This window comes from Tachypleus tridentatus, chromosome 13, assembly GCF_004210375.1.
Source record: "Tachypleus tridentatus isolate NWPU-2018 chromosome 13, ASM421037v1, whole genome shotgun sequence".
Lineage (NCBI taxonomy): Eukaryota > Metazoa > Arthropoda > Merostomata > Xiphosura > Limulidae > Tachypleus > Tachypleus tridentatus.
The window spans coordinates 188,234,931-188,260,232 of NC_134837.1; the positions used below are offsets into that span (position 1 = coordinate 188,234,931).

Sequence of the window (25,302 nt, forward strand, 5' to 3'; positions counted from 1 at the left end):
ATTTTCATTACTGTTCTTGCAATGTATTTCATTGTACCAAATATATGTAAGAGAAATTATATATCCATAGAAAGGCTTAAATCCAGCTTACAAAAATAAGATATAGTATTTTTTATCGGGAAGGAATATTTATAAAAAAATACTTTTTTGCATTTTTTTATTGGTATTACTTGAAAGAGTTGTTTGTTGTCAACAGAACAAGTCAGACTTACCCTTTGTTATACCACTCAAAGAGCTGTGAACAACAACCATATGATTTATCTATGTACTCTTGTTACAACTAATCAGATTTAACCTTTCTTATGCCACTCTAGGAACTGTAAACAACCACATGATTTATGTGTATACTCTTGTTACAGCTAAACAGATTTAGCCTTTCTTAAACCACTCCAAGACCTGTAAACAACAACCACATGATTTATGTATGTACTCTTGTTACAGCTAATCAGATTTAACCTTTCTTACCCCACTCTAGGAACTGTAAACAATAACCACAATTTGTTTTTGTGCTATTTTTTTTGTTTATTTTAGGCAGCTCCTTTGAAAACAATTGTTACTGAAAACCACTCATAGTCTTGTCTGAGTCGTAATATTAGATTCCTTTCATTTAACATGGCTTCACATAAAGTTTTCAAACTCTAGTTTTTGTCTCTTATCATTAGTTAAATTGTTCAAGAATTTTGGAAGTCTTAATCTAAATTTACTGTTAAATATATAAAGCCACAGTTATCCTTTTTAGATCATTTGTTACCTAATTCAAAGATAAAAATCATATTGACAAATACACACTTCTGAAAGCATAAAGGATGTTAAACGTGTATTAGAATCAGGTAATGAACTGAAAACAGTTTTAATTATTTTTAACACTTAAGTGACATGATAATGATTTGAGTTAACCAAATAAACCTGCAGCAGCAGGCAGATTCATGTTCCAGATTAAGGGTAGTATTTTTAATCATGTTCACTATACAGGTACTCAGTAAAGTGGATACCTGTTTAAAATACCAGAAACATACATGTTGTATTGTTAAAAATTGCACTGATACTATGAGTGAAATAAAAGCTTTAATGAGGCCTGAAAACAATCTACATAATTATGCACTACGAAATATTTCTTCACTGCTTGCTGCTCTATCTGTTAACTAGATAATCACTTTCTATAAACTTATGAGCAGCTGATACAGCTTTATGCAGATGTTGAAATTTATCTCCTTTCACAGTACATATGTGATCAGCATCTCCTAGTGATCTAACTGTTGCCTCAAGAAGTTCTTCTACAGCTTTGATCCACAGCTTGGCATTAAACGTAGAACTCGCCCTATTCTACAAAGGAAATTAAACAAATGCTCAAAATAAGAAACACATATTATAATCATATCCATGTTAACATGAAACACATCATGCAAAACTGCAACACAAATACAAGTATGAACAGAAACAAACACATCAGTATTTGGTAACTTGGTTCATAACAACTTAAAGGGGTCTTTAGCTTACTCTGGTTCTGAGATTCACAACTTTTACTTTAATTTCAATTCAGTTATCAGGTAGTGGTCAAAATCTTTTTTAAAAGCCAAGAGATTTGTTTCCAGACAGGCTTTATGTTAGAACTTCAAAGAATGCAATGAAGATATTACAAATTATCTTTTTTCTTTCAGGTACTGGTGATTGCAGATTTATGTCATCTGACATAGTCTTACAGCAGATATTAAAAGTAAACTCCACAAATCCTTGTTGGAAGTAAGTTATTCTGGATGTACATTCCACAAATCCTTGTTGGAAGTAGTTATTCTGGATGTAAACTCCATGAGTCCTTGGGGGAAGTGGTGATTCTGGACATGATGGTATATTGCACAATTCTGTTAGAAGTTCCATTATGGGATGTTATGCAACACTCATCATGTTTTATCACTGTCTTTGAGCAATGATTCCATAATATAGCCCTCCTTCTTACCAAATGCACCTGTTTGAATTCTACTGTTGGAAGCAGGGTTCATTTGAGATAACAAGGTCTAGACTATTAAACATCTGTAAGAATAATTGGTTTGTGTTCTGATCATTTGCAGAGGTTAAAAGGATTGCTATTTAATCAATTATCCATCACAGCCTAGCATAATCCATTGTGCTAAATGACAACTGAGCTTCTGGGAGCTCCAGGTTTTGTAGTGGATTGAAGTGGACCTGGCAAACAAGTGCTTACTGTGCATAGTTTTTGAGGGGGGAAAGGATGTTCAGGCCAACATTATATAGAGGTCAGATTCTCATCATGATAATGATATGCATGCATGCATGCATGCACGCACGCACACGCACACACACACTGGAAAGTCCAAGATCGATGACAAACTGCTTCATATGTTGTTTATTGTCTGAACATCTAAATACACAACATCACATAAAAAAACTGAAATGTTCTGTTTATCTCCTATCCACAGTATAACCTAGAATTAAAATAGCAAATAATTATATGCGGGATTATTGTTGGTGTTTCAGACTATATAACAATTTTCAGAGATTAATGTAGCAGGATATTGTATATTGTGGACAGCTATAAAATTCTAGAGCAGGGAAATTAAATAAAAGCATGCTACCATTGTAATGAATAAAAAAATGATGAGCTGGAAAATTACACAGAAACATTAAAATATGACAGTACGTTAATATGTAAAGGTAATTCTTTAGTGTGTTGCATTGTTTTACACAATTGTGAAATCTAACTAGCAAAAACAATAGAATGTCCTTTACAAAACACATTTCTACAGACCTAATACTGGACGATAATTTCTTTAAGCTATTAGACACAGCTAAAGTTCACAAGCTTTTCACACCTGACACATGATTTATATAAATTCCTGTGAGATATGGTCCTTCATTTTCAAATTTTAGTAACTGTATGAACATAAAGATAAAACAAATTCATACATTTTTAGTGTAAAAAAATAAGACAAACCAACCTGTGGTACATAACAGTGGCAGACAATTTTCTTGTCTTCTGCACTATGAAAGAAAATCATATGTGGAATAACAGAGAGCTCCTTTCCTGCTAGTTTGATAATTTGCTTGTCATCCCCTGGTGTCTTTAGAAAAGCTATAGCATATCTGTTGTCCTTGTGAACAGTTAACTCTTCTTTAATCTATTGTTACCAAAAATAAAAATCTTTACTTAAAACAGAGAAAATTTTTCCTAGTAGAAATTTCCTAAGATTAACTTATGTTTCTCTTCATCAACCTTCTGTCAAAGATATCAAGAAACCATCATTACAATTAAAGAACAACAATGTATGTAACTAATAACAAACTTGTTTCTATTTATCAATATTCTGTCAAAAATACTAAGAAACCATCATTAGAATTAAAAAACAACAACAATTTAATTAACAAATACCAAATTACGGTTCTCTTCATCAATTTTTTGTCAACAATAACAATATAAACAACTCAAACAATACTTATGTTTCTATTCACCAATCTTCTGTCAAAGATATGAAAAAAACCATCATTTGAATTAAACAGCAATAATTATGTAACTAACCAATACCAAACTTGTTTATATTAACCAACCTTTTGTCAAAGGTACCAAGAAACCATCATAAGAATTAAACAACAACAATTTAAATAATTAATACCAAACATATATTAATATTCATCAATCTTTTATCAAAGATAAAAAGAAACATAAATTAGAATTAAACAACAATAGCAATGTGAACTAATACACAATTTATGTTTCTATTCATCAAATGTCTGTCACAGACACCAAGAAACCATCATTACAATTAAAGAATAATACCAATGTAAATAACTGATACCAAACTTATGTTTCTCTTCATCAAACTACAGTAGTGCCTTGGTTCTCAAACTTAATCCATTCCAGAAATCTGTTCAAAACCAATTTGTTCGAAAACCGAATCAATTTTTCCCATAAGAAATACTGTAAATTAAATTAACCCATTACAGACCTCCAAAAATTATGCATTATGAAGCATTTAAAGTAAAAATATTGCTTATTTATACCTGTATAATAATACATGCATAAAGTCAACCACAAAAACTATAAACACAATAAAAAAACAATAAATCAAAATTTAACTGCACTTTACCTGTGCTGAGGAGAGCTGATGGCATTAGTGAAAGGTGGTGAGGAAAGTGGAGAATAGGAGGATTATTATTGTTTGGAAGGGGAGTCACCTTCTATAAAAACGTCAGGTAACTCTCCTACTGGGTTTCTTTCTCTTTTCTGTCTCTTTGCACTACTACATCCTGCTTGAGACTCACTGGACCTATTTCTCACTAAAAACTTGTCTGATGAGTTTTGTTTCTGCCTGCATTTTAAAATGTTTCTGAAGTCCTCCAAGCCTGGTTGGTGAGCAGGTGCATTGCCCATCACAAGAAGGGCCTTGAGTGGCAACTGTTTTTTCCATGAGGTAATTCTTTACACTTGGGGCAAACACTTCATGGACCTACTTCATAAAAAATTGCCTGGTTACCCATGCTTTACTATTAGCCCTCCACATGACATTTAGTTTACTTTTCAGGACATTATTTTTCTTAAAAACCCTCATGCTCTTGGAATGATACACAAGCAAATGCTTAAGTTTTAAGTCCCTACTTGTATTATTACATAACAACAGAGTTAGCCTGTCCTTCATTGGCTTGTGTCCTAGCAGTGACTTCTCCTCCTTGTTGATGTCAGTCCTCTTTGGCATTTTCTTCCAAAAGAGGCCTATTTCATTGCAGTTGGACACTTTTGGGGAATAAAACCCTCAGCTTCTACATAGTCCTTAAATTCCCTAACACATTTATCAGCAGTGTCTTTGTTAGAACTGGCACCCCCCCATGTCTCACCACACTATGTATGCCACTTCTCTTCCTAAATTTTTCAAACCACCCCCTACCAGCCTTAAAGGCATCACTTGTATCAGCACTCATTCCAGTGGTGTTTTTCAGGAGGTCAGTGTGCAACTGCTTTGCTTTCTCACAAATGATGGTCTCAGAAATGCTATCACCAGCTAACTGTTTTTCGTTTATCCAAATCAACAACAGTTTTTCTACCTCTCCCATTGTTTGTGATCTTTGTTTCGTAAGCATTGTCACTCCTTTTGCAACATCAGTTCCTTTGATGACCTCTTTTTAGTTTTCAGTATGGTGCAGATTGTAGACTTCACCATACCAAACTGTGTAGCAAGGTCAGACAAGTGAACACCACTCTCGTACTTTGATATGAGATCTTTTTTCACCTCTATTGTGGCTCTAACAACTTTTCTTTTTGGTTTGCTGCTTTTATTATCCTTCTTTGACCCCATGGTGGCTTATTTAATCAGAATATTTAGAAAAACAACAATAACAAAGAAAAGAAACAAAGAAAAACGAGAAAGTTCACAGCAGATTATAGCAGGGGTGTGGACTGAACTACAGGTGCGGGTAAAATGTTTTGGGAAAGCTTGCCATGGGCCAAAAATGGTCAAAGAGTCGTTCGGGTCATCAGTCGGGTTATTTCGGGGATTCAGGCCACAACAGCTTGGTTCGGGAACTGAGTTTATGTTCGAAAACCGAAACATTGTTTTCTCGAACAATATGTTCAAAAACCGAATTGTTAGAGAAGGGAGTCGTTTGAGAACCAAGGTACCACTGTACTATCAAAGATACCAAGAAACCTTTTTTTAGAATTAAACAACAATAACAAGATAAATAGCTAATACCAAACATATGTTCATATTCAACAATCTTTTATCCAAGATAACAAGAAACATTAATTAGAATTAAACAACAATAACAATGCAAACAACTAATACAAAATTTATGTTTCTATTCATCAAACTTCCGTCAAAGATATCAAGAAATCATCATTACAATTAAAGAACAATAACAATGTAAATAACTGATACCAAACTTATGTTTCTCTTTATCAAACTTCTATCAAAGATACCAAGAAACCTTCTTTAGAATTAAACAACAATAACAAGGTAAATAACTAATACCAAACACATGATTCTATTCATCAATCTTCTATCCAAGATACTAAGAAACCATCACTAGAATTAAACAACAATGACAAGGTAAATAACTAATACCAAGTTATGTTTATATTCATCAACCTTCTGTCAAAGATACCATGAAACCATCATTAGAATTAAAAAATAATAATTTAAATAATTAATGCCAAACTTATAAACCTTCTGTCAAAGATACAAAGAAACCATTAGAATTAAACAACAATAACAATGCAAATAACTCATACCAAGCTTATGTTTCTATTCATCAATTTTCTGTGACAGATACCAAGAAACCTTCATTAGAATTAAACAACAATAACAAGGTAAACAACTTATATCAACTAATATTTATATTCATCAGTTTTCTGTTAAAGATGCCAAGAAACCTTCATTAGAATTAAACAATACTAACAATGTAACTAACTGATACCAAACTTATGCTTATATTCATCAACCTTCTGTGAAAGATACAAATTACAGTGTTGTTATGCTATTACAATGTTGGCATGTTATTACAACATTATCATGTCAACATCAGAAAATGAACTTTAGGGAGGGTATTTGAAAGTTTGTTTTTTGCAAAATAATAATTTTTTAATGTCTTACCTTTGTGTGTCTGGCTTGTTTAAATTATTTTGCAAAAATAAGGCCAAGTACAATTGATGCATTAACAATAAATTAGTTTATTATTTCTTCCTTACCACTTTTTGAGGCTTTCTTCATTTCCATTATAAGTTTTAGGCCTAAGTTTACATTCAAAAGAAAATATCTCACTAATGTTACTGTAACTAATTTACAAATAAAATAATTGTAGAAGTTTACACCTGATGTTTTGGTTAATTAAATATAGGGAATAACTAACTATGATCCAAATACCTTTCTATAACTGAATACTTCACTGAATGATTGCCACCCTACTAAGTGAAAGCAAATGAACTCTTAATTAGCTTATGTAACCACTAGTACTTACTGAATCAACTACAATTTCCCACTCACATGTGGAATATATTACTTTGATGTTGACTTCTATTTAACTTGACTAGCTTATATTTGTAGCCAATGTCTTAATTCAAGATGTATGCCTCATCACCTAGAATATTCTAGGCCTACTAACAAAATTTACTTGACATTATTGTCACACTCAGTCTATTAACATCAAAATTAAAAAACTTAAAAATGTAGCCCACAGTATTACTTTCTCACAGATTTTTCAGCATAATGTTTGAAATCACAGTATTCAGATGAAATACCTAACTCTCTAGAAACATCCCAATATTAATTTAAAAAGTCAACTTCCATTTGATGCAAACTCACTAATAAAACTTCTTACCTTTCCTGTGAGAACATGTTTGTTGTAAAACCTCAATAATGCCATAATTTGACGATCCATGGTTTCTAAATCTTTTGTCATAATCTGTTTGTATGTCCATGGAACTACAGTCTCCATTAAACACTAAATACAAGAAAAATATGTTTAAAACAAATAAAACAACGTATAAAAAATACTCCTTTGTCACTCCTAAAGAGGAAGAGGTAATTCACATTTAATATCAATCCTGACAAAGATAATATCAGTGCATTTACTTTAAATAATTATTACAACTAACTTATTGCTGAACAAGCACATTCTAACCACCACCAATCCAATTATGTTCAATTTTATATTCTTCAACACAATATTTCATTGTACTATTTTATAATTCTATTGTTGGTTTTACCAGAGGGAATATTATGAACAAAGTGACCACTAACCATCTCTGCAAAAGAAAACATGGTGGCTGGTTTTATAGCACTCACCAAGTTGCCTGTTTAACCACATGCTTTATGACAATGTTGATGATTTTATGGCTAATTGTTTATCATCCCTTTACTTTCATATGAGATCACACTGGACAAAGTAACATTTGTGTAGTGTTCCCAACTTAGGGTTTATTAGTTCAAATAAATTATCAATGTTTAAGTAGTTTGACACACACAATATGGAATCCCAGTTGAATATAATGTAGAAATATACAAGTTAACCATATGAAACTATTTGCATGAAAAAACACACCAAGTATTATTCAATATTATTGATTCAATGAAAAATTACTGATAATGAACTGCCAATTAAAACACTTAACATGATAAATAGCTCATAAATACCATATATATTACACTTGTACTCTGTCTTCAGGCACACTGTACTGCTGTATTAAAAGCAAAAACAAGTATCAATTATAGATAAACATTTATTATCAATTATTACTGACTAATTTTAGTAATACAGTTACTAGCTCTGTTAATGATCAGCTGACAAGTTTTAGTAATACAGTTACTAGCTCTGTTAATGATCAGCTGACTAGTTTTAGTAACAGTTACTAGCTCTGTTAATGATCAGCTGACAAGTTTTAGTAATACAGTTACTAGCTCTGTTAATGATCAGCTGACAAGTTTTAGTAACACAGTTACTAGCTCTGTTAATGATCAGCTGACTAGTTTTAGTAATACAGTTACTAGCTCTGTTAATGATCAGTTGACTAGTTTTAGTAATACAGTTACTAGCTCTGTTAATGATCAGCTGACTAGTTTTAGTAATACAGTTACTAGCTCTGTTAATGATCAGCTGACTAGTTTTAGTAATACAGTTACTAGCTCTGTTGATGATCAGCTGACAAGTGTTAGTAATACAGTTACTAGCTCTGTTAATGATAAGCTGACTAGTTTTAGTAATACAGTTACTAGCTCTGTTGATGATAAGCTGACTAGTTTTAGTAATACAGTTACTAGCTCTGTTGATGATCAGCTGACAAGTTTTAGTAATACAGTTACTAGCTCTGTTAATGATAAGCTGACTAGTTTTAGTAATACAGTTACTAGCTCTGTTGATGATCAGCTGACTAGTTTTAGTAATACAGTTACTAGCTCTGTTAATGATCAGCTGACTAGTTTTAGTAATACAGTTACTAGCTCTGTTAATGATAAGCTGACTAGTTTTAGTAATACAGTTACTAGCTCTGTTAATGATCAGCTGACTAGTTTTAGTAATACAGTTACTAGCTCTGTTAATGATCAGCTGACTAGTTTTAGTAATACAGTTACTAGCTCTGTTAATGATCAGCTGACTAGTTTTAGTAATACAGTTACTAGCTCTGTTAATGATCAGCTGACTAGTTTTAGTAATACAGTTACTAGCTCTGTTAATGATCAGCTGACTAGTTTTAGTAATACAGTTACTAGCTCTGTTAATGATCAGCTGACTAGTTTTAGTAATACAGTTACTAGCTCTGTTAATGATCAGCTGACTAGTTTTAGTAATACAGTTACTAGCTCTGTTAATGATAAGCTGACTAGTTTTAGTAATACAGTTACTAGCTCTGTTGATGATCAGCTGACAAGTTTTAGTAATGCAGTTACTAGCTCTTTTAATGGTCAGCTGACAAGTTTAAATAATGTAGTTACTAGCTCTTTTAATGGTCAGCTGACAAGTTTAAGTAATACACTTACTATCCCTGTTAATGGTAACTGTATTACCAAAACTAGTCAGCTGTAAAAAATAACAGATTTTATCTGTCATTGTGTCAAGAAACATTGAGCTTTGTTTTTACTCGTGAATATACTTCACAAATTTAAAAATCCTTTAACTTTAAAGTGTCACATTTCCATGATAGTTTTCAGAATTATAAAAAAATATTTTTTCAAGACACAGTACAACATTTTTGTATTATTAAGATCAAAGCCACACAAAGGACTATATGTGTTCTGCCCACAAAAAGTATTGAAACACAGTTTCTAGCAGTACAAGTATACAGACTTATCACTGGGAGGTGAATAGTAAAATGACATTCATACAACAAATGGGTAGTGTGACATCATATTTTACACTTTTAGGGCAGAATGTAACCTGACCTTCATGTAATGATGAGGCACTATGGCAACATATCTGATGTTTTTAGGGCACAGTGAAATCTAACATTCATGTAGTGACTGGCTATTGGGGAAACACTGTTGAGACATTTAGGTAACTCATTTTTTTTACACTTCTCACAAGCATGCTATAACACTGAGTATGCAACAGAGAAGACTACTATGATATTAATATTACCTGTACTTGTTAAATCAAATCAAATTATGCTATCTGTTGAGAAACAAACAATTTTTGTGATGTAAAAACTGTGAAATTAAATGCATGAGAAAATTTGGGAGATGGAACAAATACTGGAAAGAAACAAAGCAATGCTTAGGGTTTAGTAGAAGTAATTAGTATTTTTAATAAACATATTCACAAAATCATGCCACTAACTTCCTTAGACTGTTCGTATAAATACTGAGTCTGTCATATGTGTTTGTATGTACAGTGTTGCTATAAGACAACCTCTTCAATCAACAGTCAGTATCAATTATTCCTGTAAAAACCAGCTTCCTGAAGCACCCTGGGTAAGTAATTGCACTTTTGGGGTAAATTGAGTCATTTTTGTGACACAGGGTCTTAGGTTACAATTGAAAATAGTTAGTTGTCCTTTTCAGTAATCTGACATATTGGTCATGGATTTATTGACCAATATTAACACTACGTAAACTTCTTACAGTGACTGTTTACTCTCTTTAAGTTAACAATGATACAGGCATTTCTTACTGAATAATTTATATTTGTTTTATGTCAACAATGATATAGGTATCAATTATTGACTGTTTAATATTTTTAGTTTTAACTCAAGAATGAAACATGCATTTCTTATTAACTGTTTGATATCCTTAGTTAATGTAACAATGCTACTATGGTATTTTAAGTTTTAAAAGGCTTCTTAGTGAAAGGAAGTGGAATTTTGCATAACTAGAATGACTTATGACCAACAGGAGATCTGGTCACTAAAGGTAATTGTTGGCTAAGAATGTTTCAGTCTATAATAATACTTCACCTGAATAACAGACTTTTGGTGATGCCACAAAAGTCAATGACTTCTAATTAATAACAACTGATGATCAATAAAGAAGAGCTTCCAATATCTGGAGCACTCAGAACATGACTGACCTCAGTGTGAGGGAAACGTGGATAACTGAGGATTATGATGATGTGATGTCTGGTAAGTCATTGGGAACAAATGGAGTCTTTAACCTGTTGATTGCTAAGTATTTCAGCTGCTACGGCAACTCTGAACCAAGTTAAAAATACAACTCTAATACTTCTTCATTTTGTAACATTTTTCCTGATGCCATTTTGGATCAAAAGTGAAACAATTTAAAAGTAGGTCAAATGCATGTATGGTGCTGACATCTAGCGTTGAAGTTAGGTATTATTGAGAACAAATTAACTCGTCCGTGGCACTGCGTTACCAATCGGCTTGGACGAGTTATCTTGTCTACGGCATTGAACAGGTTAAAGTACCATCAGGCTTACAGTAGCCATAATAACCCAATTCTAGATTTATTTGAAGCCATTTGAAACCTCTCTAGTGGACAACATCTGCCAACAGGAGCTATTTCACCAGTAGGTTAAATGATGACCACCAACTGGCAAACTGAAAGGACTATAGAGTATTGTCAAACCTCTCTGAACCAGAAACTACATTAATGAGAAAGTAATGACCCACAGATATGCCTGCTTGTGCAGAACCTATTGATAAGCTACCGAGCCCACCTCATTGTTACGATACACTAGAGCAAAAGCTACTGTTTATCTTGGTGTTGGGGTTCTAAGTACACCAAAACACTATATCTTTACGATGCCTCAGTCTGGCATTGTTCAAGAGTCCTCGGAAGTAAGGTGTATTTAAGATGACATCAAAGGCCCATGTGAATTAGGTTAAAGCATATTCTATCCCAGTATATGAGGGTATAGCCAATGAATAATTATACCACTTTTTATGAAATGAAAAGACTTAGGAACAGGCAGTTTGATATCTGATTAAAAATCTGTCTGGTTTAGTTCTTAACTTGATCAAGCATTTGGATAGGGAAGAAAGAGCTGAAAGTTCTTGTGAGGCCATTCATATCAAGTCAGGTGAGAAAGCATTGGATTTAGAGGTGAAAGAGCTCTGTCAATCAGCTAAGTTACTATAACCTTTTCCAATTAATATGGTTGAAATTAAACAGAACTAGTCAGTCACGTGGTTGCAAAACCAGTGTGTGAAGGGAAATAGCAATTCTTGCTTTCCAAGTTAATAATTTATGTTCAACAGTTGCTACCACAACATCACTATTTAGAAAAGAAGAAATGACAGACATCTTTATATTAAGAATCTCGCCTTAAGTATCTTATTGAAGAGTGTCTAACAAAAGTGAGAAAAAGGAGCAAGAGGTAAAATACTGGTGTTGAGGTTACCTGAAGAGATGACCAACAGCAATCATCACAGCTACATAACCTCAAACCTAAAACGGAGAGCAGTAAAAGACTCATCATCAGTTTAAATGTGATAAGGACTTGCCTGATGAATGAATGACCCTCAAATACTACCCCCCCCTCAACTCAAACATTGATTAAATGAAGTGAGAAGCCCCCTCAGTGTTAGAAGTTGAACCATTATCAAAGTACTACAACAGAGTGATCCAGCAGTAGTAAAGAGATCCCCATAATGAACAGGAGGATTGACTGTGACAGAGAACGTTATCACTGTCATGATTTGAAGGTGTTGTGATATTATGTTTCTGTGCATGTTACATTCCCTTATTTTAAATACTACTTATATTACAATAAAATGTATAATTAATCACTTTCTAAATATTTAATCAAGAATAGTAATACATATTTTAAATTGGTATTTAGTTTCTGTGTAATAATTATGAATGTTTTGTATATCTTTTGTGTAGCTGTTTCAGTTTTGTGTTTAGTTCTATATCAATAATGATTTATTTTTGCAACTGTCATATATTTTTGGTTTTTGCTTAATTCTATGTTTAGTTTATATCACAAATTTATTTTTTGACAGTTTTCTCTTTTTTGGTTTTGTACTTATTTCAATCTTGAGTCTTATATCAATAATAAAAGATATATATTTCCCTTGGTTTCCTACTGAAGCATTTGAGGCATTTTTCTAACATTTTTGACATTACAAATGCTTCTAGGAAATAAAACTGAATTTCCTTTGTATGATATACATACATAGCATAACAAAATTTGAGGATAACATGGGTTGATTGATTTAGTGTTTTATGGCACAAAGCAACTAGGCTATCTGCACCAAACATCTGGTAAAAAGGTAGAAATAAATTAAATGTAGCAAAATATAGAAAAAGAAATGAAGGTAAAACAAAACATCATTGAAAAACAGAAAAAGCAGAAAACCAATGTTGACATCTAGTCTACGATATTAAGAGAAAAAGCAGAGTAAGAGAACTTGTAAAGGACTTTCTCTAGTAAAATGGTAATGATCATAACCTCCCAGGAAGATTAACATGCAAGTACAAGAACCACCGTCAGTCACCTGAAGTTGGCCTTTCCAGTCCTGGTTCTGGGTTGTGTGTCATAACAGCCATGATCAAAAGGTAAAATAATAAAAGTTTTAAAAGATATACAGCAAAATCGTAATAATGATTAGCCAAATGTCCAGTAAAAAAGTAAAAGTAAAGTAAATGTAGTAAAATTCGTAAAAGGAAACGCAGGTAAAAACAAAACAGCAATTAGAAACAGAAAATGGCACAAAACCAATGTTGACATCCAGTCTATAAAGTTGTAAAGGACTTCCTGTAGCAGAATGGTAATGATCATAACCCACCAGGAAGACTAACAGGTAAGTACAAGAACCACCGTCAGTCACCTGAAGTTGGTCTTTCCAGTCCTGGTTCTGGGTTATGTGTCATTATGGCCAGTACAAAAGGTAAAGCAAGAAAAGTGTAAAAAGACATGCAGCAAAACTGTAATAACAACTCGCCAGTACGACAAACAGCAGCGTTAGTCACCTGAAGTTGGTCTTTCCAATCCTGGTGTCGAGTTATTTAATGTTCTGGCCATTTTCCAATTTCAAATTGAACTAGAGCGATTGAGACTCTGAAAAGGAAACCACAATTTAAAATGTGTAATGAATATATATCCAACACTTAAATGAGATTAAAAAGATTTATGGCCATTAAAAAACTAAAAACTTTATCAAGGTGGACAGTGTCACCATCATCAATAACACTGTCCAATGTTACAGACAAACCCTGGGACAAAACATGTTTAAAATAGTGCCGTCGTTGAGAGTCGTAACATTGGCAAAAAAGTAAAATGTGGCTTACAATGATTTGAGTGTTACACAAACTACACACTGGTGCAACAGTTCCAGATAAAAAAAAATTATGAGTTAAAAAACTGTGACCAGTGCATACTCTAGTTAGAACAACTTCCTCCTTTCAAACCTTACAAAAGCTAGACAGCCAAAGCCCAATATAAGGTTTTATTTGAAAAAGCTTGATGTCGCATTGCTCATTCTAAGTGGACTGCCAGCTGGCACGGAGCAGAGCCTTGAATACAGGACTATAGTCCATGTATGGAATAGGCACAATGGTGATAGTGCCAGAGCAGATAGATTTAGCTGCCGAGTCTGCAAGCTCATTCCCACGAATACCAACGTGGCCTGGTATACAGAAAAACTGGATAGAAGTAGATGTTAATGAGAAATGGGCCAGTCGGTTTTGAATATCAGGGAGAACAGGATGTGAGCCAACGTGAAGCGATTCCAGGGCCAGGAGAGAACTAAGCGAGTCAGTATAGGTAGTGCAGTTGGAGTACTGCTCAGCTTCAATATGATTCAGGACAAGAGATATGGCGTACAGTTCAGCAGTGAACACAGAAGCTGTAGAGAGGATTCTGCACGCAACCACCAAACCACAACAAACCATGGCAGAGTCCACAGAATTACCTGATTTGGAACCATACGTATAAATTGGAACTGTATGATTGTTCGAAAGATGGACAACATGGGAGCTACTGTTCCACTCTCTAAAGTAAACTAATTTCAAAATACCTTAACACCAGATATTTTCGTGCATATATTTATCAACATTTTTCTTAAACTCATTTACATTTACTGCCTCTATAACATCTGAAGGTAACCCATTTCAAGGCCAACTGCCCTATTAGAAAACTGAAGCTGTCTTAGCTGAAGATGACTCCTAACCTGCCAAAGTTTATGTTTGTTTCCTAGTCCTACTATTTTCACTGTTAAATATGATTCATCAACACCATTAATTCCCTTTACAATCTTAAACACATCAATCAGATCATCTTAATTTTTTTTTTTTCAATTCAAGCACCATTTTTGTTATTCTTTTCTGAATCATTTCCAACAATTCAATGCCTTTCCTAAGGTAAGAAGACCAAGGCTGAACACAATATTTCAAATGTGGACTAATTAGTGACATGTACAATGAAATTATAACCTTTTAGACTTGTTTGTTTGTTTTGAATTTCGCAAAAAAGCTACTGAAGGGCTATCTGCGCTATCCATCCCTAATTTAGCAGTGTAAGACGAGAGGGAAGGCAGCTAGTCATCACCACCCACTGCCAACTCTTGGGTTACTCTTTTACCAATGAATAGTGAAATTGACTGTCACATTATAACGCTCCCACAGTTGAAAGGGTGAGCATGTTTGGTGCGACCAGGATTTGAACCCACCACCCTCAGATTACGAATCGAACGCCTTAACCCACCTGGCCATGCTGGGCCTTTTAGACTTGTATTCATTGTTTCTCTAGATACAACCTAAAATCCTACTTCCCTATCACTAGCAACAGCACAATGCTTGAATAGCTTAGGAGCCTGATCAACCATTACACCAAGATCCCACTGTTTCATAACACTGTTAAGGTTATTTCTATCTAGTTTATATTTGTAGTCCAAATAATGATAACCTATCTACCATTTATCTGCCCAACTCTCTAATTAATCTAAAACCTTTTATAAAACAGCAGCATTCTTTAACAATTAGCAACAACCAAGACTTTGATATTATCTACACATTTAGCTATTTTATTGATTATTCCTTTATCTATGCCATTAACATAAATCAAGAGCAAAGTTCCTAAGACTGAGTCCTGAGGTACACAAATTATGACATTAGTCCAGTTTGACTGTACTCCATTTGTAACAAACATCTACTTTCTTCCATCCAGCAACTCTTCTATCCAACTTGTTGACATGTCCCTCATATCTAAAGACAATTTTTTACAATTGTTTTATGTTACACCTTGTCAAATGCTTTCTTAAAATTCATATATATCAAACCTACACACTTATCCTCATCTACATAAGCTGCAACCTTTCATAAGAAAAAAAAAAAAAAGCAAAGATCTCTGAGGCAGTTTTTCTCTTAGTAAAACCATGTTGACTGTGCAATAAAATCCTACTTTTGTCAAATAACTGTGCAAAGTATCTTTTAACAGACTTTCCAAAACTTTTCCAACAATTGATGTAAAACTAGTGGGTCTAGTTACTGGGACAATTTCTATCACCTCCCTTGAAACAAGAAGTAACATAAGCTACCTTCCAATACTCTGGCACCTGCTCACTATTCAAGAACTTACACAAAAAATAGTAGTAAGTGACTAGCATATCCAATCTTTAACATACTCCAAAACCCTTAGGTAAATATTATCTGATCAAGTGGACTTATAAATTTGTTAAAATCACAATTTTTCTTAACCAGCTCAGAATTAATGATGTCATCTTGTTTGATATCATTTTAATTAATCATCTGTTCAAGTTGTGTTATTCTGCTTAAATTTTCATTTGTAAAAACTGAGGAAAAAACAAAATGTAATAACACATCCATCAAATAATGTTCAGGTACTGCCCTCCTTTATTATTTCATAAGGCCCTATCCCCATTTTAACATTTTGTTTACTCTCAGTGTATTTTTAAAAAAAATCCTTACTGTTAATTTTTATATTTTCAGCCAACCTTTTCTCATACATCCTCTCTGATGTCCTAATTTCCTGTTTGACCAACATACTTGATCTTCTACAATATTCTTTGTCTCCTGTCATGACATTCAATTTAAATTTCTTAAATTTATGGTGCTTTAATTTTATATTAAACTCTTTGTAAGCCAACCTGAGGTTTTATTTGCAACTACCCTTTTCTTTCTGTGAGGAATATGTTTATGTAAGTTCCAGCACACACACACATATATATATATATATATATATGTGAGTACATAACAGAAGCTTCATAGAGATGGTTGTCCCAAATAAAAAGTTGTCATGTGATAAGTCAAAGTAGTTAAAATGACAAACTGATATTATAGAAACAACTGCTATCACAGCATAGAAGAAAGCTTCAGAAATTGTACATTACTTTAACTACAATGGCTTGATCAACAAAAAGGAGAGATATACATGCAGATGGGCAGTTTCTGAAACATCTACTGGGTGTCTAGTTTTGATCAAAGAGTCAGCAGTAATTCAACGTAACTGAACTAATTTGATGAAGGACCTAGTTGTGGACTGACCTGGAGAGCTCTTTGATGTTTCATAAGAATACCCAGAAAAACATATATCAATTGACATTTTCATTAGTCTAACAACACACAGTTTTGATATTTAAATAAGTTCTCTAACTGAAAATGAATTATGTCCCCATGTATTTTATGTAATAATTTGGTAGATAATTTGTCAAGATAGTGTCAAATTTACTGAATCTCATACCAGTGTTACTTAATGAACAACAACATAAGCAAAATGAAGACTGTGACATGTTTGATGGAGAACTGCATCAAGTCAGTTTTGGTACTTTTGATGTTAATGAATCTGTCAACATGTCAGATATGGAAGTAGAATAAATAAGTTGTTTGTATCACCAGTCTCTGAATTAATTCCTTGTTCCACATGTAAATTCCTTAAATTGGTGACCTGTGTGGTCACTCAGGTACATATGACCGTCTTCCTAGAATTTAAATAAATTTATTTGCGACTTATGAAACATCAAATCCAAATGGCTGGCCTTCAGTAGCTCACCTGTTACACTACTCCATGTTAAAAATGGTACACATTTCTTTCGTGACTGTTTCATATCTTTAGTTTTGTGTCAACATTGATACATGAAAGGATGATACTCGTAATTACTAATACTTCACAGAAACAAGACTATTGGAAAAATTTACTGAGGTAATATTAGGTAATTTGAAATTCTGAAATAAAACTGTGAAGTTTAAATGCTTTCCATTAAAAATATTTTTTTGCTTAATTATACAAATTTGTGTCTTGAAAATGTATTGTTTTTCACTTCCAAACAAAAGAAGCTTACTGTTTTTAATTCTTTAACTCTTTTCATAAGGTTCTTCAATTCAAAAAAATCGTTGTTCTGAAAAGAAATAAAAAGTTAATATTTCTTAATTTGAGAAGAAAGCATTTGTTTATTTAAAGTTTCTCATGTACTAACCTTTATTTCAAATTTATCATTAAGTATTTGTTTAAGTTCTCTCAGCTTCTCATGTACTAACCTTTATTTCAAATTAATCATTAACATAATACAGAACTGCAGATAAAATCATTTAGCTTAAACAACCTTTTTGTAAAACTTTACTGTCACTCTACAAGCATTTTCAAATTAAAGAAATGTTTAGATGATTTTACTTTTTCATTAAAAGAAAACTCTAACACACAAATGCTACTATATAAAGACCTTTATAAAACAATTTCATTTTACAGTTTTTATTAACAACAGTAAGTTTATCTTTGGTATCATATGTTACGTGATGCTATCCTAAACAATGATAGGGCAAATATGGATAAAACTAGACTTACCTGAAAAACATTAATAAGACTATAGACTACCCTAAACAATAATTTTATAAAAACAAGGACAACACTATGGACAACTTTGAACATATTACTAGAATAAGAAAATGAACTTTCTTGAATGAAGACAATAGAAGAGCATGATGATACTTCTCTCAATAATGATACAGTGCACACAGATACTTCTTTGAAACAGATGATATAGCTTACATGGATAAAGCTACATATTTTTGTGAATGAAAATATATTATACTGGGATAAAATTACATCCCTGAAGAATAATACTGCATACACATATAAACCTAGAAATGTTCTGAAACATGTTATACTACACATGGATGTGATGGTTTCCTTAAATGAGGATATTACTCAGATAAAACTAGAAATGCTCCTGAGAGAGGATTTCTATACACAGATAAAACTATTTACCCAAATAAAGATATTACTTATATAGATAAAGTTAGAAACTCTCCAGAGAGAGGATTTCTATACAGATAAAATTACTTCCTCAAATGAGGATATTACTTACATAGTTAAATCTAGAAACTCTCCTGATAAAGGATTTCTGTACATGGATAAAACTACTTCCCCCAAATGAAGATATGACTTGCATAGATAAATCTAGAAACTCTCCTTAAAGAGGGTTTCTGTAAATGAATAAGACTACTTCCCATATAACGATACTGTTTACATAGATAAAGCTAGAAACTCTCCTGACAGAGACTTTCTAACTCATCCTGTAACACCTCAACACAGATATAAAAGAGTGAAGAATTTATCATCATTGACAAACTTTGTTAATTTACTAATTAAACTCCCATCAATATCATTACTGCAAATAATAAAAGGTAATAGCCCATGCACTAAACCCTGATATATACTATGCTAGTAGATAGGTTCAAACCATTAACAATAATCTTTTGGTTTCTTTCAACCACTGATCCTACAGTCCTAATAACTACACTTTGTTTAACCCCTACTAATGTCATTTCCTACCTTTTATTTTCTACTAAACCTTATCAACACGTTTTTCAAAAACTAAATACACGAAGTCAATAGCTATTTCCTCCACTTGAATGACAAGATATCAGCAGCTACTGGAAAATAGCCAGCTAATCAGTTTCTTGCAGTTTGTTGCTGAACAGTCAAGAATGAGATCAAAGAATTTTTTGAAACATTGTGTAGATCAATAAATAAGCAGAAATATGTAAGATACAGGTTTATAAACCATTAACATCATTGTGTTCAAAGACTAAGAACCTTACAAAATTTATCTATCACAGTTACTAGTGAAGAAAGAAACTTTGCTAAATTATTAAAATTCAGCCTATGATCACCCATGGCCAAACAATTTTGTTGAAAACTATTCCAAGTAGACAAGGAACTATTTCAACTAATTAAATTCCTATCTGAAACCAACAATGACATGAACAAGATTGGTTGAAAACTATTGATAATGGAGAAAAACAACAATTCTGTATTCCACCTCATTAAAACTCAATCTGAAATAAACCATTGCACAAATACAACTGTTTCAATTGGCAATAATTTTATTTCAGCATTATCATTGATCAAAATTGAGTTTAAATCAAGCAATATGAAAATTTATCTCAGTAATAGATACTCTGAACTGGCACAGTATTCATGTGTTGACTATTGCATTAATAAAACCTTAAAAAATATAAATGAATTCATACAGTTTTATCATGCAATTATATATAAAATTGATAAAAAAAAAGAAGATGAAACTTACCCTGGGCAACAAAATAGCTATTGCCTGGCTTACTTCAGAAATGTTCTAGTAAACACAAGACAGATACTTGCTTAAGAAATGTTCTAGTAAACATGAGAAAGATACTTACTTGAAAAATGTTTTAGGAAACATGAGACAGATACTTTCTTGACAGAGATATTAGTAAACATCAAGTATTTATTTCAGAAATTGCTTTATAAACATTGAAAAAAAAAACTAGCCTTAGAAAGTTTCATACAGTTGATTGTAGCTGACAGTGATTTAGTGGATGATAACATGTTATCTCCTTTTTCCAAAATTTTTTTTGCTTCTTGTCCTGCCACAATATGAACTCGTTTTCGTGTCTGAGCTATGGATTGGTGAGATACAAGTACAACTTCCCCGATATCTCCTGTGCTGAGCACATGGCTAGAGTGGTATAAATTACAAAGAACATATTATTCCAAATTATTATTTATGCAAAGTAATTGCTCACTGGTCAAGATTTGTCTTGAGCCAAATATTAAGAATTGATTTTTATATATCTATCCATTTATTTAATGTTTGTTTGTTTCTACCTAATAATATACTGTGTTTCACAGAAAGCCTCAGGAACTATTCTTAAAATTAATAAGCTGTTAATGAATGTCCCCTGAGGTTTGTAAAGTTGATAGACAGGTACATTAGCAAAGTTAATATTTTAATATTGTAACTTTTTGAATAAAGATGTTCACATAATGACTTGAATACAAGAAGAAAATTCGTGATAAAACGTCTACATCAGAGTAGGTTTGACTAGAGTCGAACAAAACAGTTTTGTATAAAATATTCTTTTGGTAAAGAAAGTAACATTAAACAAACAAACTGGCTTCATTATGCTGTCTTAAAAAACACCTGGTACTTAGGATTACCTTCATCTGTTTCTACTAGATTATCTAAATAACTCAAGGAAATAAAATAATAAAAAAGTTTGTTGATATATATTTTGGAAGGAAAATTAAACATTAACCAATCAGGTTGATGTTGTCCTTAACAAAATTCTACTCACGTGCCACAGCATGCTTCCTTAGACACTACATGCCCTTCTTTATCAACAATAGTGATAACACTCACAGGATCTGGGTACATCTATGCAAGAATAAATTATTACATTTCACATATTTAACAACAACAACAACAGTAATAATGTTTACTCAACCTTGGAATATCTATACAAAAATAAATTATCAAATTATTACAACAACAGTAATAATGTTAAAATGTATTCTCAATTCGGCTGGTGAGGATATTAAAACTCCAATTAAAATATAGTGCAGAACAATGTCTTGACTGTCTTCTTCAGGTTAATAAAGAGAGTTTGCAACTGACTGCTGCCAGGCAGATGTTGAGATATGAGAGTGTAAATGGGTAGGGGAATGTAGGGGGCATTGCAGTTAGATGTTAGGTTATTCATTAGTATATGTACAAAGGTGTTCCTTTATATTGGTTAAATCTTCCTTTTAGTTGTATAAGTACAGCTTCTTTGATTTCGCATTTGTTTATATTTGTTTCCCTACTTAGTATCTGGGCATTTTTTATGATTATGTTGTGCTTATTTAAGTTACAGTGTTCAAAATGTGTGAAGGAGTATTTTTCGTGTTCTTTGAATCTGGCTTCCATTTTTCTGCTTGTTTTTCCACTATAGAAGTCGTGTCAGTTGTTACATTGTATTTTAAAAATTATGTTGGTATTGTGTTTGTCAGTGTAGTTTTTACATAGTATGGACTTATGCTTTGTACCTGGTTTTTGAATAATTTTGGTGTTTACTGGAATGTTGTGTTTTGTTATGTTTTTTTTCAAATTTTGGTTATTTTGTCACTGATATCAGGAACATGTGGTATGTAGCAGTGTAAGGTTTTGTAGTTTGTTGTATCTTGGGATTTACTGTTGTTTGTTTGTTGGTGATCTAGTTGTGTATGCATAGTTTCTTCAATGGTTTTTGGAGGAAATTTGTTGATGTTGATAAAGTGTTTTATTTTGTTGATTTCATGTGCTGAGTCCCGGGGAATGTATAATTCAGCATGGGTGACTTTTCTGTGGATTTCCGTTTTAAAATTGTGATCTTGAGGTTGAAAAATCCTATTTGAACCTAATGAATAGAAAAGTAAAAGTTCTTTTCTATTTTTTTTTTATACATTGTATGTTACAACAGTAGAATACTATTGGTACTTCTGTACATTGTTCCATGTGGATTAGACAGACTATGGGTGTGATGGTATTATTTTAAATAACGTACATTACTGTAGTAGAATACTATTGGTACTTTTATGCATTGTTCCATGTTGGTTAAAGAAAGTATGGGTGTGATGGTGTCATTCTGAATAATGGACGTTACTGTAGTAGAATAATATTAGTACTTTTGTACATTGTCCGATGTAGGTTAGAGAAAGTATGGGTGTGATGGTGTTACTGTAATTAATGTACATTACTGCAGTAGAATACTATTGGTACTTCTGTACATTGTTCCATGCGGGTTAGAGAGAGTATGGGTGTGATGGTGTCATTCTGAATTATGTACGTTACTATAGTAGAATACTATTGGTACTTTTGTACATTGTTCCATGTGGGTTAGAAAGAATATGGGTGTGATGGTGTTACTGTAATTTATGTACGTTACTGTAGTAGAATACTATTGATACTTCTATACATGGTTCCATGTGGGTTAGAGAGAGTAGGGGTGTGATGGTGTTATTCCAATTAATACACGTTACTATAGTAGAAATATTTTGTTATTTTAAAGTTTAACAATTCCTGTTTGCATCATAAGGTATCACTAACCCTAACCCATATCTGGTGAATAATACTTTAACTACCATAGTTATTCTGGTAATTACTTGCTGGATTAAGTTAGAATAAGTATGAATAAATCGTAAGTGTTCTAGTATCATCAATAATATATGGACTTCATTATCTACATTGATAACTAAACTGTTTCATGTCCTAAAAATAAGTCTGAAGTCAATACTGAAGTTGTTTACTATATTAACACAATACATGCATACAATTACAGAATGTTTAACATCTGCATAAAGCTTAATGACGAGACCTATTTACTGGAGCTTATAATAGGAACAACAGCAAGGGAATATATGTTACTACAAAGACACCTGGGGTTATAAGTTGATGACAGAAGACTGAAGAACATATTTGTTAATAAGAAGACAACTAGAGTCACAAGCTGAAGACAGAGATGTGAAGGATATATGTTTTCACTAGAAAGAGAACTAGGGCCAAAAACTACTGACAAGGACTGAAGGAGATGAAACAGGACATCTATAAAATGTCCCAATTCACCGATTACTTTAAAAGTGGTCAGAATCTTCTTCAATTGTAACATAAAAAAGGCTGTTAAATTACAGACAAAAATCATGTCAAAACCCACTGTGTCAGTAACATTTAGGATACAAACTATGGAAAACAGTCCACCTTTTTCATTTTATTGATAGTAGACAGAATTACATGTACTCTTCCAGAAGTGCAAGCTGCTATGATAATGTTTTTGTGGGAGGATGAGATCCTTAGTTTCTTTAACACTCTTGTTAGGTTCCAAATTTTGGTACATTTGTTGTGTTTCAGTCAAACTGTGATGTAATCCCAAACAAACTGGCATAGCCTTGAACTGATTTCTTTCTTTGTACAACTTTTTTGTTTTATGACAAACATTACAAATCAACTTAACATTATTATAAACTAAAAAAAATGTATTTAACTATATCACAGCATTATGGAAACCAGTGTTTGGTCTAACTGACCCAAAATATAAATGTAAAAGTGAGCAAGCACTGTTTTTGCTTACTATGTCCACCCCATAATTCTGTTTCCAATGGCTCTTTCAGGAAGATATATCAACAACCATCCAACCAAGCTCATAATGTTTAAAATTACTTTAAAGAACATAGCTTTCACTAATGCATCTTGGTATGTACAGTCACTGGATCTCCATATTACTGAGTACTTTTGGAAACCATATTTCATTCTGTAACACTGTTGACAATTGTAAACCTAGTTCTTTAATAATCATGAGACATCACATTTATGCTATCCTACCTCGCCTTGCAAAGTATTTAGACTGTCATCCTGCAGGGCTATACTAAGTGGCATTGTTGAACGATTCACTTTTAGGTCAGAGCGAATTATATCAGTCAAGAAGTCTTCTATATTTTGAACTTCTTCAACTTGAAAAACATTCTGAAATGCAAACAATAATAACTAAATATTAATATCCTACAATAAAATAAGAGTGGTCTCTGACTTAATTCTCAATAAAGTGTTACTTATCACAATAAGAAACAAGTTACTAGGAGACAGTTGTGTTGATCTTATATTTTATGAACACACCTCTCACTGATAAAGAAAAGTGATTAAGAATGAGCCATACTTTTGTATATCTACTGACTTCAAATAAAGAATATTGGTAAGAATAATGTGAATGTCCAATTTACTGCAGAAATAAGAAACACTGATGAACCAGAACACTAAGTTAGAATGCATCTTCATAAAAAAAGTAAACACTTTTTATCTACTACATACAGTGTTAAACACTGAGACAACATACACATTAACAGATGAAAGTAAACACAGCATCTTTTAAAGATTGTTTGTTTTTTGAATTTAACTCAAAGCTACATGAGGGATATATGTGCTTGCCATCCCTAATTCATTAGCATAAGACTAAAGGGAAGTCAGTAAGTCAGCTGGTCATCACCACCCACTGTCAACTCTTGAGCTACTGTTTTGCCAACAAATAGTGGGATTTACCATCACATAATAACACCCCTATGTATGAAAGGGCGAGCATGTTTGGTGTAACAGGGATCCAAACCTGTGACCCTCAGATTATGAAT

General features: G+C 32.6%; 1 protein-coding gene across 13 annotated transcripts in view; it reads right to left on the minus strand.

The window, feature by feature from the left end:
- Positions 1 to 1,046: 1,046 nt before the first annotated feature.
- LOC143240590 (alanine--tRNA ligase, cytoplasmic-like) overlaps positions 1,047 to 25,302 on the minus strand; it is an 80,486-nt gene continuing 56,230 nt past the window's right edge. For 11 of the 13 annotated variants that reach the window (XM_076483284.1, XM_076483278.1, XM_076483285.1 and 8 more), the window contains 7 exons: positions 24,506 to 24,646; positions 21,468 to 21,547; positions 20,662 to 20,848; positions 18,194 to 18,250; positions 7,324 to 7,446; positions 2,955 to 3,134; positions 1,047 to 1,323 (listed from right to left, as the gene is read on the minus strand). In XM_076483284.1, the coding sequence (XP_076339399.1) occupies positions 1,132 to 1,323; positions 2,955 to 3,134; positions 7,324 to 7,446; positions 18,194 to 18,250; positions 20,662 to 20,848; positions 21,468 to 21,547; positions 24,506 to 24,646 (960 nt within the window). In that variant the 3' untranslated portion in view covers positions 1,047 to 1,131. The remainder of the gene's footprint in view (positions 1,324 to 2,954; positions 3,135 to 7,323; positions 7,447 to 18,193; positions 18,251 to 20,661; positions 20,849 to 21,467; positions 21,548 to 24,505; positions 24,647 to 25,302) is intronic. The other 2 variants (XR_013021832.1, XR_013021831.1) reach the window with 1 other exon arrangement.